Source organism: Leptopilina heterotoma, unplaced genomic scaffold (genome assembly GCF_015476425.1).
Source record: "Leptopilina heterotoma isolate Lh14 unplaced genomic scaffold, ASM1547642v1 Lhet_294, whole genome shotgun sequence".
In the NCBI taxonomy this organism is placed as follows: domain Eukaryota; kingdom Metazoa; phylum Arthropoda; class Insecta; order Hymenoptera; family Figitidae; genus Leptopilina; species Leptopilina heterotoma.
In genome coordinates this window covers 704,405-719,746 of record NW_025110999.1, presented here as the reverse complement: position 1 = coordinate 719,746, position 15,342 = coordinate 704,405, and the positions used below count along the sequence as shown (strand labels likewise).

General features: G+C 25.4%; 1 protein-coding gene across 2 annotated transcripts in view; it reads right to left on the bottom strand.

Moving 5' to 3' along the window:
- LOC122504388 (protein-L-histidine N-pros-methyltransferase) overlaps nucleotides 1–15,342 on the bottom strand; it is a 51,799-nt gene that overhangs the window by 30,214 nt on the left and 6,243 nt on the right. Inside the window, exons 1-2 of one of the 2 annotated variants that reach the window (XM_043615484.1) lie at nucleotides 14,149–14,536; nucleotides 9,137–9,348 (exon numbers count right to left, since the gene is read on the bottom strand). In XM_043615484.1, the coding sequence (XP_043471419.1) occupies nucleotides 9,137–9,348; nucleotides 14,149–14,190 (254 nt within the window). In that variant the 5' untranslated portion in view covers nucleotides 14,191–14,536. Of the gene's footprint in view, nucleotides 1–9,136; nucleotides 9,349–14,148; nucleotides 14,537–15,342 lie in introns of those variants that run through there. The other variant, XM_043615483.1, reaches the window with a different exon arrangement.

Below are 15,342 nucleotides of genomic sequence, written 5' to 3'. Positions count from 1 at the left end.
TTGCCATTTAGAATTCTATTTATAGAATCAGCAAAAAAAATTTTGAAAACAATTCTACATTATACACTGAGAAAAAATGCTATTGAATCAATAATATATTTGTTTGTCGTATTAAACGAAATATTCAATATCGTTTCAAATACAAATACTGTTGGTTTAATGACATTATTCCCTGACCCTAAAGAATATTCTGATTCACTCTAAAAATAATTATAGATACACAAAAAAATGTTCTGTAATATTTATTTACGAATTTCTTGAATTGTAAAACTATTCGAAAACATCAATAACTTCATTTTTAAATAAATATTTAATCATTAATAATAAATAATCATTTAATTTAATCATTAATCATTAATAATTAAATAAATATTTAATCATTAATAATTATTAATTAATAATTTTTCTATAGGAATTAAGATATTCAAAAATAATAATTCAAACTTTTTTGAAATTCAACAATTTAAAAAAATATTAGTGTTCGATTTCTTCTTGTTTTATGATAATTAACGATAAGTGATTCAGAAAATCATTATTTTATATTACAAGAATATTGTTACTGTAACTTCTTCAAAATTATTTTCATCATTTCAATTCAATTATTTTCTGGAAAATAATCAAAAAAATTAATTATATAATATATATATAAAATTGTTATAGTTAAAAGTATGAAAAATTCTGATTTTCAAAGATTTTAATTTGAAACCTTATCAAAAATTCAATTATTTCTAAAGATTTATTCTACAATGCTTTTAATATTCAATTATTATCTAAAATTCTAACTGAAATTCATTTTTAAAATCAATTTTTATAATTAAATGTTGAGTAGAATTTTATCCAATTTTTTTTTTAATAATTGAATTCTTTTGAAAAATTTTATTAAAATAGTAGATAAAAAAATTCAATTATTTTCAAAAATTTTGATATAATTCTGTATAAAAATTCAAATTATTTTAAAAAATAATAAATTTTTTCTTAATAATTTTGATTATTTATAAAAATAATGAAATCCTTCAAAAGTATTTAATTATTTTCAAAAAATTTTAATAAAATTTGACTCGAATTCAATTATTTTTAATAGAATTTTAATTAAATTCCTTAAAGAATTTATTTATTTTTAAAGCTTTTAATAAATTTCCTCTGAAGAATTCAATTATTTTTATAAATAATAAACTTCTTCGTAGTAATTTATTGTTTTCAAAAATTTTAATATAATTCTTTGTAGGAATTTAATTGTTTTCATAAATAATAAAATTCTTCTTAAAAATTTTTGAATCGTCAAAGCATTAAATTAGATTTTTATTAATTTAAAAATTCAAAACATTTAAAAAGAAAAACTGTATCAATAATTGAATTATTGCGAAGAAAATTAATACAAATTTGTAAATAATTAAATATACTTGTGAAATTTTTATTAATTATGAAAATAATTAAATGTTTACTTAACATTGTTTCAAATACTTAAATTCTTTTCAAAAATGTTATTTAAATAATAGATATTGAAAATCATTGAAATGTGGAAATTTTTTTAAAACAATTGAATTCTTCTGGAAAATTTTATTAAAATAATAGATATATTGAAAATTATTGAATTGTGGAACATTTTTGTAAATAATTTAATTTCGGAGAATTTTATTATTTATAAAGATAATTGAAATTTTGACGAGAATTTAAAAAAAATTTTTGAACATAATTGGATTTTTTGCAATCATTTGTAACTTCTCCAAAATTCAATTTTTTAAAAGTGTCTTTAACAAAAGTTTTTCTAAAAATCTAATATTTTTAATAATGAATTAGATTTATATTAAAAAATTTAACTCATTTCAGAAAAATTTAAATTATTAAGATTATTCAAAAATCTCAGTTATTTACAATTTCTAATTAAATTCATTCAAAATTGAAATTTGATGAAATTTAAAATTAAAACCTTTTGAAGTTCATCTATTTATGAAAATTGTAAAACGAAAGACTTTTAAAATTCAATTAATTTTGAAATATTGAAGTAAAATTATTCATTAAATAATTTATAAGTAGTAATTTTATGATAGATTTCTTATGAATTCTAAAAATTTAATTTCTTCTAGTAGGTATTTTTAAAGAAATCCCTGACTTTTCCCTGACTTGTGGCAATCCTGTTCAAACTAATTATGTTTTTAGGTGTAAATTATGAATTTTTATATTTTAATATACATTAGCCTAATTCAATACAGAAATTATTGCCTAAAAAAATTGAATTCAATATTAGCACTATTGAATCAATACCTTCTTTTCTCACTGTACAATCAAGAATTTGGAATTCTTGGAAATCATTTGGAGAATATTAGAAAATTTTCCTAAGAAAGTAATGAATAGTAATTAGAAGCAGTTGGTTATCTATTATAAAGCTGAATATTTCCTTGACTATAAGCATTAGTCAAAACCATCAAGTTTTGAAGACTCATCGACGCGGAAACTAACGGACGAAAGTAATTAACGACAGTGCCAGTGGCAGAGAATAACAATGTTAAAACAATTAAAGTAGAACAATAAACGAGAAGGAGAGATGGCAGAAATGGAGATCAAACCCGCAATTAGAAGCAATAACAATTCGGAGTTGGGCAGGTACCAATCAATTTTAATTGACGTTGGGAAGCGTGAATGAAGCGGAATAAAGTCGGCAGGCCGTTGCTACCACCTGCGCGCCAATCTGATGAAATTAGGTGTAATTTTGGAAGGAATAAAATCAACCAGACAAGGGACGCTTTTTGATCAAGGGAATAAAGAACAAGCGTTGAAAAGTAGAAGGAGAAAAGATTTAAATTTAAAGATATATATAAGAACAGAAAAGAATCAATCCCAAAGAACGGGGAATCAAAAGGAGGAAAAGAAACATAAAAAGAGAACACCAAAAGGAATCAAACTAAAAAAAAAAGAAATCAAAACAAAAAAAGAATCAAAAGGAACCAAAAGAAGCGCAAGAAGCCCAAATGAATCAAATAGAAATGATTAAAAAAAAAGGATTGAAAAGAGATGGAGAAAAATAATGAAAACGAGCGAAAAGAAAAAAAAAGAGATAAAGAGATAGGACGGATATACGCTTGGAGTGACTGATTTCTTTTCCTTGTTCTCTCTCGTTTTTCTGCACACAAGGGCCTCTTCTTTTTCGACTCATTTTAGTCCTCGAAGCAACACTTTGATGGAGGACATCTTGCCGCTAATTATGATTAATTTGTGAGCCGAGCGAGTCTCGAACCGGGAGCATAACATTTGATATAACAGAATGGCTCCGTGTGGGGAGAATAGTAATTAATATTCTCAGCAGGATGAGAATACACAATATCGTCACCCAGGTGACTCGCTCCTTATTCATTGAGGTCAAATTTCATCTTTATTTCGAATTTTCCATTTTTAATTTCCATTTTTAAACAAGGCACGTTTTTTTTGACAAACAAAAAAGATCTAGATATGCAAAAAGAAGACAATTGAAACTCCCGAAAAAGAATATGTCAGTAGCTATTTCCTATGCTGTTTTCGTTTTTTATTCACCATCCTCATTCTCTTTGAATTTTAAGTACGAAATTAATTTCCAAAAATGAAAATTAATGTCAAAGAAGTAAATTTTTTTAATTTCTAATCTAAGATTGCATTGAAGATTCTGGTGAATTAATAACCATCAAAGTGCAAGTATAAGATTGTTGCTATTTTTCAATTCTCGTGGGAGAAAATTGAACGTGAACTGTTCACCTGTTGAACTGTAAACTACGGTAATTGTATAACACAAACGAAAGCGCGGGATAATCGTTAGTCGTTGCTCTTTAACTCCTTCGCTACTGACTTGAACCTAAAGTGGGCATTTACAGACATGAGTGCTACAATTTTCAAGGCTTGGAAACAAAAGCGCAATTCAAAAGTTGTTGTAGGTTGAAATTAGCAGATTTAAACTAGAGCATTTTAATAATTATCCTCGAGAGAAGAGAGAGGAGGATCATTTTGTTTAATAGTTAAAAAGGAATTTCTTCTGGAAGCAAACTTTGAGAATATAACTTCCTAGACACAATTTTCAACGAGAGAGAAAAAAAAAGAAGAAATACTAATTTTCTTCCACTGGAAAAATAATCAATTATATACTTTAATTAGTCTCACTGGAAATTATTCCAAAGTAGAAAAATAAAACAGAAAATTCGTAATGGCCTCATATTTTTCCATCGGAGAAATAATTTTAATTTAAAAATATTTTTACGCTTGAATATGAAAATTTAATTTAGTTTTATATTTATTAATTTAGTGCTATTCCTTCTTAATAATTAAGGAGGAATATTTTTAAATTATTGTTTTAAATATTTATTTTATTTTTAATTCACATTACTGATTGTTGTCAAAAATTGTCAAGGAAAATATTTCAATGAAGGCATATTTCGTTTAACTTTGAAAATATACAAAGAAACTACAATTAATACTGGACGAAAAACGTAAATATTAATTTCAGAAATTTTAGGAAATTCACAAAATTCAAAAAAAGTGTTTTAAAAGTGAATCAATATTCAATTCACAAAAACAATAGGATTAACAAAAGCAATTTTCTATCAGGAATGAAAAATGCATTTAAGCAGTTCAATTTGTACTTTAACGAAGAAAAACTAAACATTTTCTATGAAATATTTAAAATTATTAGTACAATTCGAAAACGAGGAAAAGCTATTTTCTAAATGTGAAAAAGTGAAATAAATTTTCTCTTCTTCAGATTTAGAGTCCCCTATACAAACTCAAACAAATTATCACCTTTAACTCTTGGAATTTTGATAGGAAATAAATTTTCAATTATTAAAATCGACGAAATTTAAAAGTTTTCAAAAAATTAGTATAAATAGCAAATAATTTTCAGCAACAGCTTTCAAAATCAGAAACTGATGAAGTTGTCTAAAAAATATCTCTACTAAGATCCGAAAAGAAATCTCAGGGTTTCTACAAAAAAATATAATATTTGCAATAATTATTTTGTTCAAATTAATGATAAATATTTTCCTAATAGTTTTTCTTTTACTAATAATTATTAATTAACTAATAAAAATTTCTTACTATTAGCTTGTTTCGCTAATAAATATTTTTTCCAAATGTTATTTATTTACTAATAAATATTCTTTGCTAATGATTATTTTTTTATAAATTATTATTTACTCATAAATATATTTCAATAATAGTTATTTTTTACTAACAAATATTTTTTTTGTTATACTTTTTCTAATAAATTTGACTAATAAATATTTTTAATTAATCGCTTTTTGTTTTACTAATACAAATTTTTTTTTGAATTGTTACTTTTTTACTGATAAGTAAAATATTATTCTTTGCTAATTTTAATAGTTTTTAAATATTTTTGTTATTAGTTTCTTACTAGTAAATATTTCCTATTTTTTACTTAGTATTTCTTAAAAAGTCCAAAACAAAAAGTCCAAACTTAAAAATCCAAAGCAAATGAAATCCAAAAAAGTAAAAAAAAAAATAGTTTCATTTTGGATTTATTTTTTAGATTTTTTGTCCTGTATTTCTTGAAATAATTGTTTTAAACATTTTATAGAATAATTGAAAATTTTTTAATTATGAAAATAATTGAATTTTGGTAAAGAATTTTATCAAAATTTTTGAAAATAATTGTATTTCTTGGAATAATTGTTTTAAAAATTTTATAGAATAATTAAAAATTTTTTTAATTACATATGAAAATAATTGAATTTTTGTGAAGAATTTTTTTTATTCATCTATGTAAATAATGAAAATTCTGCGATTTTAACATTAATATATTTTAAATTTCGATTTTATAGTGTAAAAACTAAAAACTTTGCTTTTTCACATGTTTCATTATTTATTTATTTTGAATTTTTTTGTCTTTGGACATTTTTATTTTGGAAATATTTTTTTGTATTTTATTTGATTAAAATTTGATTATACGTGAAATTAATTCAAAATTCGTTTTAATTTTCACATTATTAACATGAAAAATTTAAAATACGTATTTAATATTTAACGTACATTAAATAAACAAAAATTCTATGAAAATTGAACGAAAATTCTATTGAATAAAAATTCTGTCAATTTAATAAATGGAAAAAAATATTTATTTTTTTCGATATTTTAAATTGACAGAATTTTTAATCAACAGAATTTTCTTTTGAGAAATATCCGCATTCGATCAAAAATTTGATTCAAATTAAAAGCTCCACAAAGATGTGAAATTAAATAATATATAAATTTTCACGATTTAAATAAAAATTCCTTAAGATTTCTCTCCAGAGATTCCATACATTCCAAAAGTTTTATCAGGTGTTCTAAAGAAACTCAAGTGTTAGAAAATGGATTAATAAGGGCACGGGGTGAGCATAAAGAAGTCAAATAGAATTCTTGACAGATTTGAAAAGGGATATATGATTGAGTCAAGTGTGAGAAGGCGGGATATGTAAGTTACTACCGCGAGAGAGGTTGAAAACGGAATACATGTAAATTACAGTCTCCTTCTTCACGAATGAGACGTTAGTTGGTTGATCGTGCAGGATGAAAGAGAGGTTGCAACGTGGTCCTTTTTGATCGCGCCTAGTAGCTGCTATATATGAGAGAAGAGGGGGATCAGGGTGAGACTCAAGTCAGGAAGAGGTTAATCACCTGCGTTGGATTTTAATAAACGGTTCGGGGGGCAAACAAAGCTAGCCATCAATAACCATGGCTGCAGCCCACCTTGCAAGCATGTAAGTCCTATGGGGCCCCTTTACCATCGCAGCTTGTCGAGCCTCGGACAGAGAGATAGGCGGAGATCCTATCTCCGTGGTTATTAATTAACCGCCGAGAAGGGAAGGCCCTCTTTCATCACCTCACAAACGATCTCGGCTTCCTGGGACCTCGCACCCCTTTTTTCTCTTAACTCGATTTACCTTCTAAAACTTAAACTTTGTTGCGAGTTGTCTTTATCTCTCTCTCTCTTTCTCTCTCCCTCTCTTTTTCATGATCCTAGAATATTTCGCATAATTTAAATCATTTTCAATAGCGTACAATGGTAATTAGTCTTAAACTTAAACTGATTTAAAAGTTCCTCCTGAAACCGATTTTATTCCCTGAAGTGCAACATATTTTCACATTCAGGCCTCGAATCGACTTTGAGGTGCAAAAAAAGTCGCTTTAGTCGATAAAAGACAAAAAAAAAAAAAGATAGAAAGAAATCTTTTTTCATTCAGTGTTGTCACGAAAATTTAATTTTTTATTTCTCTGACTCTTTACTGATTTAGAAATTCAATTATTTAAAACTCCAATAATTTTGTTAAATAAATAGTTATTTATTTTTGCACAGGAATTTGAATTTTAAAAATTTTAAACCTTCTGAAATTTAATTATTTCTAAAAATTATAACCAAAAATATTTTGAAAACAATTTTTTTTAAATACTTTAAAATAATTTTTAAAAGTTAATAAATTTTTAAATTGTAAACACGGAGAGAAAATAAATGTTAAAATAATTTTTTAAAGTTAATAGATTTTTAAATTTATATACACAAAGAGAAAATAATTATTAAATGTTCTAAAGATATTTTACAAATTAGGGAGAAAATACGACAAAGTGAAATTTTGATATAAAAAAATACTAAATTAAAAAAAAAATTATGATAACTTTAGTATAATTAAATATCAAATATTAAGAATATTAATTAAATTAATTAATTTTTAACTTTAATAAATTTCTCATAATTTCTAAGTTTAGTATTTTTTGTATCAAAATTTCACTTTGTCGTATTTTCTCCCTAAATTGTAAAATATTTTTACAAAATTTATATTATTTATTTCCTCTCCATGTAAAACTGAAATATTTTCAAATAATTTATATATAGTTAGTAAATTTCTTTAAAAATAATTGAAATTTATTTTTTAATAAGATTTTTTGAAAATAATTGAATTTTCCAGAAGAATTTTTAGAAAATATTTTACAAAATTATTAAGTTTTTGAAAAATTTTGGTTACAAATAAATTACAAAATACTAGATTATTCAAAAAATGTTAATGATAAGTCTACAAAAATAGATTTTAAAGAAATTTTATTCTACTTTGTTTAAAAATAATTAAATTTTTTAAAGGAATTTTTGAAAAATATACCAAAATTATTAAGTTTTTAAAACATTTTAATTATAAATTTGAAAATATATAAATTCTCAAAAATTTTAATAATAAGTCTAAAAAAAAGGTTTTTAAAAATTTTAGTTTATTTTTTTTTAAATTTTTAAAAAATTATAATAAAATAATTCTAAGAATTAGTTTTTTAAAAATACTGTAATGTAATTTTTCGAAAATAATTGAATTTCTTTAAAAGAATTTTTGAAAACTTCAAAAACTAATCAATTTTTTCAAGAATTTTAAATTAAAAAATTGTAACAAATAATTTTATAAAGTTAGATTTTTTAAAACTTTTTAATTGAATTATTTTTTTTCTAAATATTTGAATTTTGTAAAATACACAATTTTCTTCATGCAATTGAAAGTATTCAAAATAATTGAATTTCTTAAAAAAAAATGTTAAAAAAAAATTTTTTGAAGCTAATTTCCATTCATTTTTATTTTTAAATTTTCATTGCAAGATTGTTCATTAAAATTTATAAAAAATTGAATTATTTTCAAAATTTGCAATTAAAATTCTTCAAAAATTGATTTTGAAAATTGATTTAAACAAAATTGCAATGAAATACTTGAAAAGAAAACAATGCTTCAATAAAGTTTTACAATTTTCAATTATTTGATAAATTTTTAATTATATATTTCAATAATTTAATTATTTTGAAAAAAATTGAAACAAGTATTATATACCAAAAAAGTGGTATTTTATGTAATTTGTTGCAATTTCTAAGAAACAGGAAAGTAGAAAAATTCGCATTTTTTCTAAATAAGTCGAAAAAATTCGCCTTTTTTGCAATTATCGCAAAAAGTCCCAAAATTCACACAATCCGAGGCCTGCACATTTCAAACTGTTTCATAATTAATTTCATTTAATTTCATTTATAATAAACTGAATAGATAAGTTAAGATAATAAATTTGTCCAAATTAAATGCTGAAGAATATATAAATTTAGACTTGCGAAAAAATTTGCGTTTGTCAGAATTCGAAAACAAAAAAAGGGGAAAAAACTCACCCATTGATAGAAGTTCGACTGATGAAAGAAGACAAGATGGAACGGGCCAGATAGTGCCATGCTTGTAGAAGGAGAGAATTAGATCTTTCAATGGACCTCGAAAGAAATTCTTGGGCAGCTTGGTCTGGTTGATTTTTCTCCTGTCCCGATCCTAAAGGAATCCATAATTTCAATATATCCTCTCGAAATTTACTGCTATCGATTGTGTACCACTGAAAAATAAAAGCGAAAAAAAATTAGTCTTCAGTTCATTTTTTCCCTGAGGGAAATTAACAACAAATTAAATCAATTTCCATAATCAAAATTTTGTTAATTTCTTAAATTAAATAATATTACTCGTTTCTCCCCGAGTCAGGTTTTTGACTCGAGGCGATCAATATTATCAACTTTACTATTAAAATTTACTGAATGCTTATTTCAATTATTACTATTAAATAATAATTATTGAATAAATAATATTATTGTTATTATATTATAATTATTATTAATTAATCGATATATTAAATACATTACATTTAATTAATTAATTTATTCTGTAAATGAAAAGAAATAAATGAAATAAATCTCAATTAAATGTAATTATTTCCGGAAGTTTGATTTTTTCGTTTGGAAGTACATAGTAAACATCTGCTAAATTACGCAAAGCGTCATTTGGGAGACCTTTGGTTTCAGAGCGGATAATGAAGAGCAATTAGAACGTAATAAAGCATCGATCCAATTTGTGGGTGGCCTAATGGTTAACGATGACATTACACGAAAATGTAATCAAGGTGGTTTTTGTCTGATTCTTCGTCATCTCTATAAGGGGCAAAAGGATAATTAGGAATGCTTTTGCGCTCGTAACGAGGACACTTGTTGCTCTCTCTCTCTCTTCCCCGATTTTCAATTCAGATTCTCCTTTTCTCGTGATTACTATTTGAAAAAAGCAAGAGAGAAAAAAGAGAGAGAGAGAGAGAGCAAATGATGAACAAGAGAAATGAGAGTCGGTGAACAATTAACACAGTTGGTCCAGGTGCATCGAGGAACTTGAAAAGTCATTTAGTCTCGGGTGCAGAAGCCTCCAGGGCTACCGCGTGATATTAATTAAGTTTCGATCCAATTTCATTCATTCTCAAGGAATTAAGAATCATTTCGATTTTTAATTACTATTTAAATAATTCAGTTTTGTATTAACAAAACTGAATTATTTAAATAGGAATTAAAAATCGAAACAATGGGAAATTTTGAAATTTTCTTTTTTTTATCAAGAGCGAAGGGATGTTTTTTTTCGCATTGTGAGTCAAAGAGATAAATCATCAGATAAGCAATCAGCTTGGCAGTTTAATTCGAAGACGTGGTTTGAGTGTAAAAAGTCATCAGACAAGTTCCCTATTAGAGGAATAGGTGTTGACACTGAAATCCACACCTGGATAAGAGAACAGTGAGAAATAAGAGAGTCTCTCTCTCTCTCTCTTTCTCCAATGCGGTATGAGACAATGTTGTTTGGAACGTGTTAAAGAGACCCCTTCTCTTTCTCACTCTCTTTCCTTCTCGTTGTTGATTCTCGACATTAATTCAAGCCTCGTGCGTCCGATCTAAAGAATTTCAATGGGCATCTATCACTTTTGCGATATACTGCAATTACGTTTGGTAAGAACCTTTCGACAAGGGTTAGACATGCCGATGTCCGTAAATCGACCTAAAGTCCACGGGGAGTATTTGCGGAGATCGCAAAGGTGCAAAAAAATCCAAGTGGCAGTTGGCTCGATTAGTTTCTCCAAGTGCGAGAAAGAGAATTTATAAAAGCGGAACGAAGGAGAGGAAAAGGCTTGAAATGTGACGGTATATATATAGAAAGAGAGAGAGGGGGGAGAATATAAGCCTGAGTCAAGGATTTTAATTATGGCTGCCAGCGTGTGTCACTAATTGTGGATGGCCAGGCCCCATCATCACACTTTGATTCCGCTTTTTCTCTACTTTTTCTTTGGGAATTACAAATGGCTACCGACGTGAAAGACAGCATTCCTCTTTGCGTCATTAGTGGCGACTTCTGTGACGTGCTCGTGCTTTACGTAGTTTGCTCTTTTACTTTCCTCTCTTTTACAGGATATAAACACTTTAGATCACTAAAACAAAAACAAGAACAATTAACAAACAATGAATTTCGAAAATCGAACAAATTTCAATTAATTTTCAAAAATAAAAATAAATTACAGATTTAAATTTACAGAATTTTCCATTTTGCATATTTAATAAAGTTCAGTGCGAATTTGTCTAAAACGATAACCAAAAATATTTCCACGTGAATACTAATACCCAGTAAGAGGAATAAACAAAATTAAATTGTCGTTTCCTTGAGTTTTATATAACTCTTTTTATCAAAGACAAAAGAACTTCGAAATATTCGATATCAAACAAAAAGAACAAAAGGTAATTTTTTTCCAGATTAACCTTGAGTACCAATAACCAAATAAGTTGAAAACTGTGTGTATACAGCTAAATAATTCCGTTACATAAATTATAATATGACAAAAACAAATTAACGGTATACAACAAAAAAACGAGGACAATATTTTTGTTAACCAACGGGATTTAAAATCAATTTTGTCCCAATAAATTGAATAAAATGAAGGATATTTTTTTTCTCAAATACACTTCTACAGAAAATGATGTTTATACAAATAGAAAATAGAATACCTTCCACTGGACATTTTTTTATTTAATCTAACGGATATTGCTGTTTGTAAACAGAGAGTTTATGCTTTCTGTATAAAGGAAATACTGAGGATGTTTGGGCCACTATACGTGGAGCACTTCGAATTCCTAAGGCATGTTGGATCGCGAGTCAAACGCATTCTCTTTATGTTTATTGCTGCAGTCGACTTTAAGTTTCAGAATTTGACTTCCTTCACCAATTCCAAGCCAGAAAAAAAGAGGAAAGCAAAAATTTTCAATTCATACGAGAAAATCATTCACTGCTCTTTAATGAAAATAAGTGAACACAAGAAAGTGAAATTCTAATTTCAGAGAGAAATTTTACCTTAAACACATAAACATTCAGAGACAATCTATATCAATTCCTGCGTTTTTAATCAATTGCTATCTTTGACTGATAAGCTCTGTATCTATAATCTTATCCACAACTCATTCACAATCACTTGAAAAAATAAGATTATTTCTAATTTTAAATTCTAATGCCAAGGCGATGATATTTAGTTATTATCGGCAGACAAGTCTAGAAATTTCTTTAAATAATACACAGGCCTCGGATCAACTTTAAGAATGAAAAAAAAGTCATTTTATTCAAAATAGGAAAAATGTCGAAAAAGTCGTTTCTCTTATTCGGTATTGTCACAAAAATGTTATTCTGTATTTCCCTGACTTTTTTCTGATTTCCAGAATAGCTTTGAACATTTTTCCTTATTCCGATAACTTCAAATCTAAGTTTTTTTTAAAATACAATTATTTCAAAATATTTTTTCAAACTTTTTCACATTTCTCTTTAGAAACAAGATTATTTAACAAAAATTGTAATAAAATTCTCCAAAATATAAAATTCGTTTCAATATTAATAAAATTTAACGAAATTTACAATTTTTTTAAAACAATTTTTCAATTAATTACTTTCGGGAGTTTAATTAATTTAATTACTTCAAAAAATTTTAATTAAAATTTTCCAAAAACGTAATTTTTGTAAGTTTTCTGAATTCAATTATTCAAAACTTCCAAAATTTTGTTAAGTGAATATTTAAATACTATAGAAATATATTCTTTTTGAAATTATTAAACAAATTACTAAATTAAATTATTAAACTGCTGTTGAATTTCCTTTTTCCCGTTATAAAATTTAAAAAATTTTAATTTCACTACTTCTAAAAAATTCAACTGTAATTCTTTCAAAATTCATAATTTTCTAGAATTTTCAACTAAAATTATGCAAAAGTTTAATAATTTTTTTCTATTCAATTACTGTTAAATATAATTAAATTTCTTTATTAATTGAAATTTTCAAAAATTTACAGTTAAAGCCTTTTGTATAATTTAATTATTTCTAAAAATTTCTCCTGTAACTTCTTAAAAAATCAACTCTTTTCTGGATTAAATAATTGATTTACAAAAGAATTTTAGATAAAAATTACTTTTAATTAAAATTCTTCTCCAACTCAAATATTTTTGAAATTTTTGTAAAAGTTCTTTAAGAATCAAATTTTCTCAATTTAATTTAACAAAATTTTGATTCGTTAATTTTCCACATATATTCAAAGATTTATCTCATTTTAAAGAAATTTTAATTGGAATCAGGTATTTGAAAACTGAATTGTTCAGAATCTTGAAATTCATTTGTTTCTAAAAATTTTAATCAGAACTCTTTCAAAATTCATATTATTTTTCATAAATTTGAATCTAACAGTTTCTTCTCTAAATTTATTACATATTTCTTATAATTTTCCGAAAGTTCTTCGAGAATTGAATTACTTGAATATAAAAATTCAATTGTAAATTTGAAAAAATTGCATCTGTAGCTCTTTATGATTTTTTTTAGGTTTATAACGTGAAAAAGAAAATTCATGAACAGTTTAAATTTTTCAATATTTTCAAAGTTTAACAAAAAGTATAGCATTTTATACCAAAAACTGATGTTTTGATGCAATATGTGGAAGAAAAATCGAAATTATCGCATATTTTGAAATTATATTGGAAAAAGTCGAAAAAGTCTTTTTAACCCGAGGCCTGTACACATTAACACTTTAAAACGCCTGAATTAATTTGCAAAAAAATAAATTCTCTCAAATTGGAATCACATGTAATATATCATCATCGATTTCGATTCAAATACTCATGGAATAATATGCAGAATTTCAAGATATCTAGAAATTGAAAATTGTAGAGCATTTGCCGTAATCTTGATCAATCTTTCATCTTCAATTTCACTCCTACGTATATAATCCGCGATGATGTTTTATTTTTCATGTATTTTTTTCAAAAAAAAAAAAAAAAAAAGAATGAATAAAACGTAGATGCAGGTTCAGGACCTTGGTTATCCTTGCTTCCGTCTCCAGATTCGAGATCCTCATTCTTTCCAGGGTTTCTCCTGATTGGAAACGCGGAACGGTGTAACTAACCGTGGATAGTTTTTATCCACAACGATCGACTAACGAACGTGCTCGCGCCTAGAATATCACTTCGTTTACACGCGCGCACCTCTCTTGAAAAATATATATCTATATATTGACGAAAAATGGAATTGAACTTGCACCCTCGAGCTATAAAGATGTAATATTCTTCTTTCTGCACAAGACGATCCAAAACTGAATATTTCGATTTGAAACTTGTGATCGTTATCGACTTTATGTTATATATATGTATATATGTGTTGTATAAAAATGAGCGATCGTGCGTGAAACGGCACTCGTTACAGACTTGGACTAGCAATGAGGAATATTTTCAGATAACACGTCTGATAACGATCTATCTGTCGTGCACCTTCGTTATGTCCAATAAACCGTTCAAAAAGTTACCTGCGAGAATTATAACACACTTGAATTTTATATACATTTATACACACATACATTTGAAATTTTTTTATCTCCTACGATAAGAGAAAAAAAATTTCCTTCAAAACAAAACATTTGTTTAAATTTCAATTTCGAGTCAATGCGTCTCAACGAAATAAATTATGCATCTGCGACTCTAAAATTTGATTAAATTTCAAATTTAAATTAAAAAAAACCTTTTTCATTTAAATAAGTAAAATTAGAAAAATGTTTTTTTTTATTTTTAAATATAAAGAAATATTTCGAAACCGAAGAAATGTCTTTCAAAACAAAATTTTTTTCTTTTTATTTTTCACTGATGATTTATATACTTTTTCCAAAAATTCTGAAGAATTATTTTGAATTAATTGTAAATTAAATTAATTATTTATACCTTTCTTTGTACAACACAATGGAAAAGTACAATTTTCAGAGTTTTTCCAGACTTCAAAAGGCATTAAACTATTATTTTTATACTAACATTACCGCAATTATTAAAAAACTAACCTCACTTTTAAACTTTCACTAAATAGTAAATGCAAAAATTTTAAATAATGCTATTTCAATAACAATTTTCAATATTTAGTTGATTTAAAACAAATTTTAAATCCATATTCTTGTTAATTTACAAAAATAGTGTATTTTTAGGTTATGTTTATACACGCAAAATTAATTTCGAAAAATTCAAGTCTT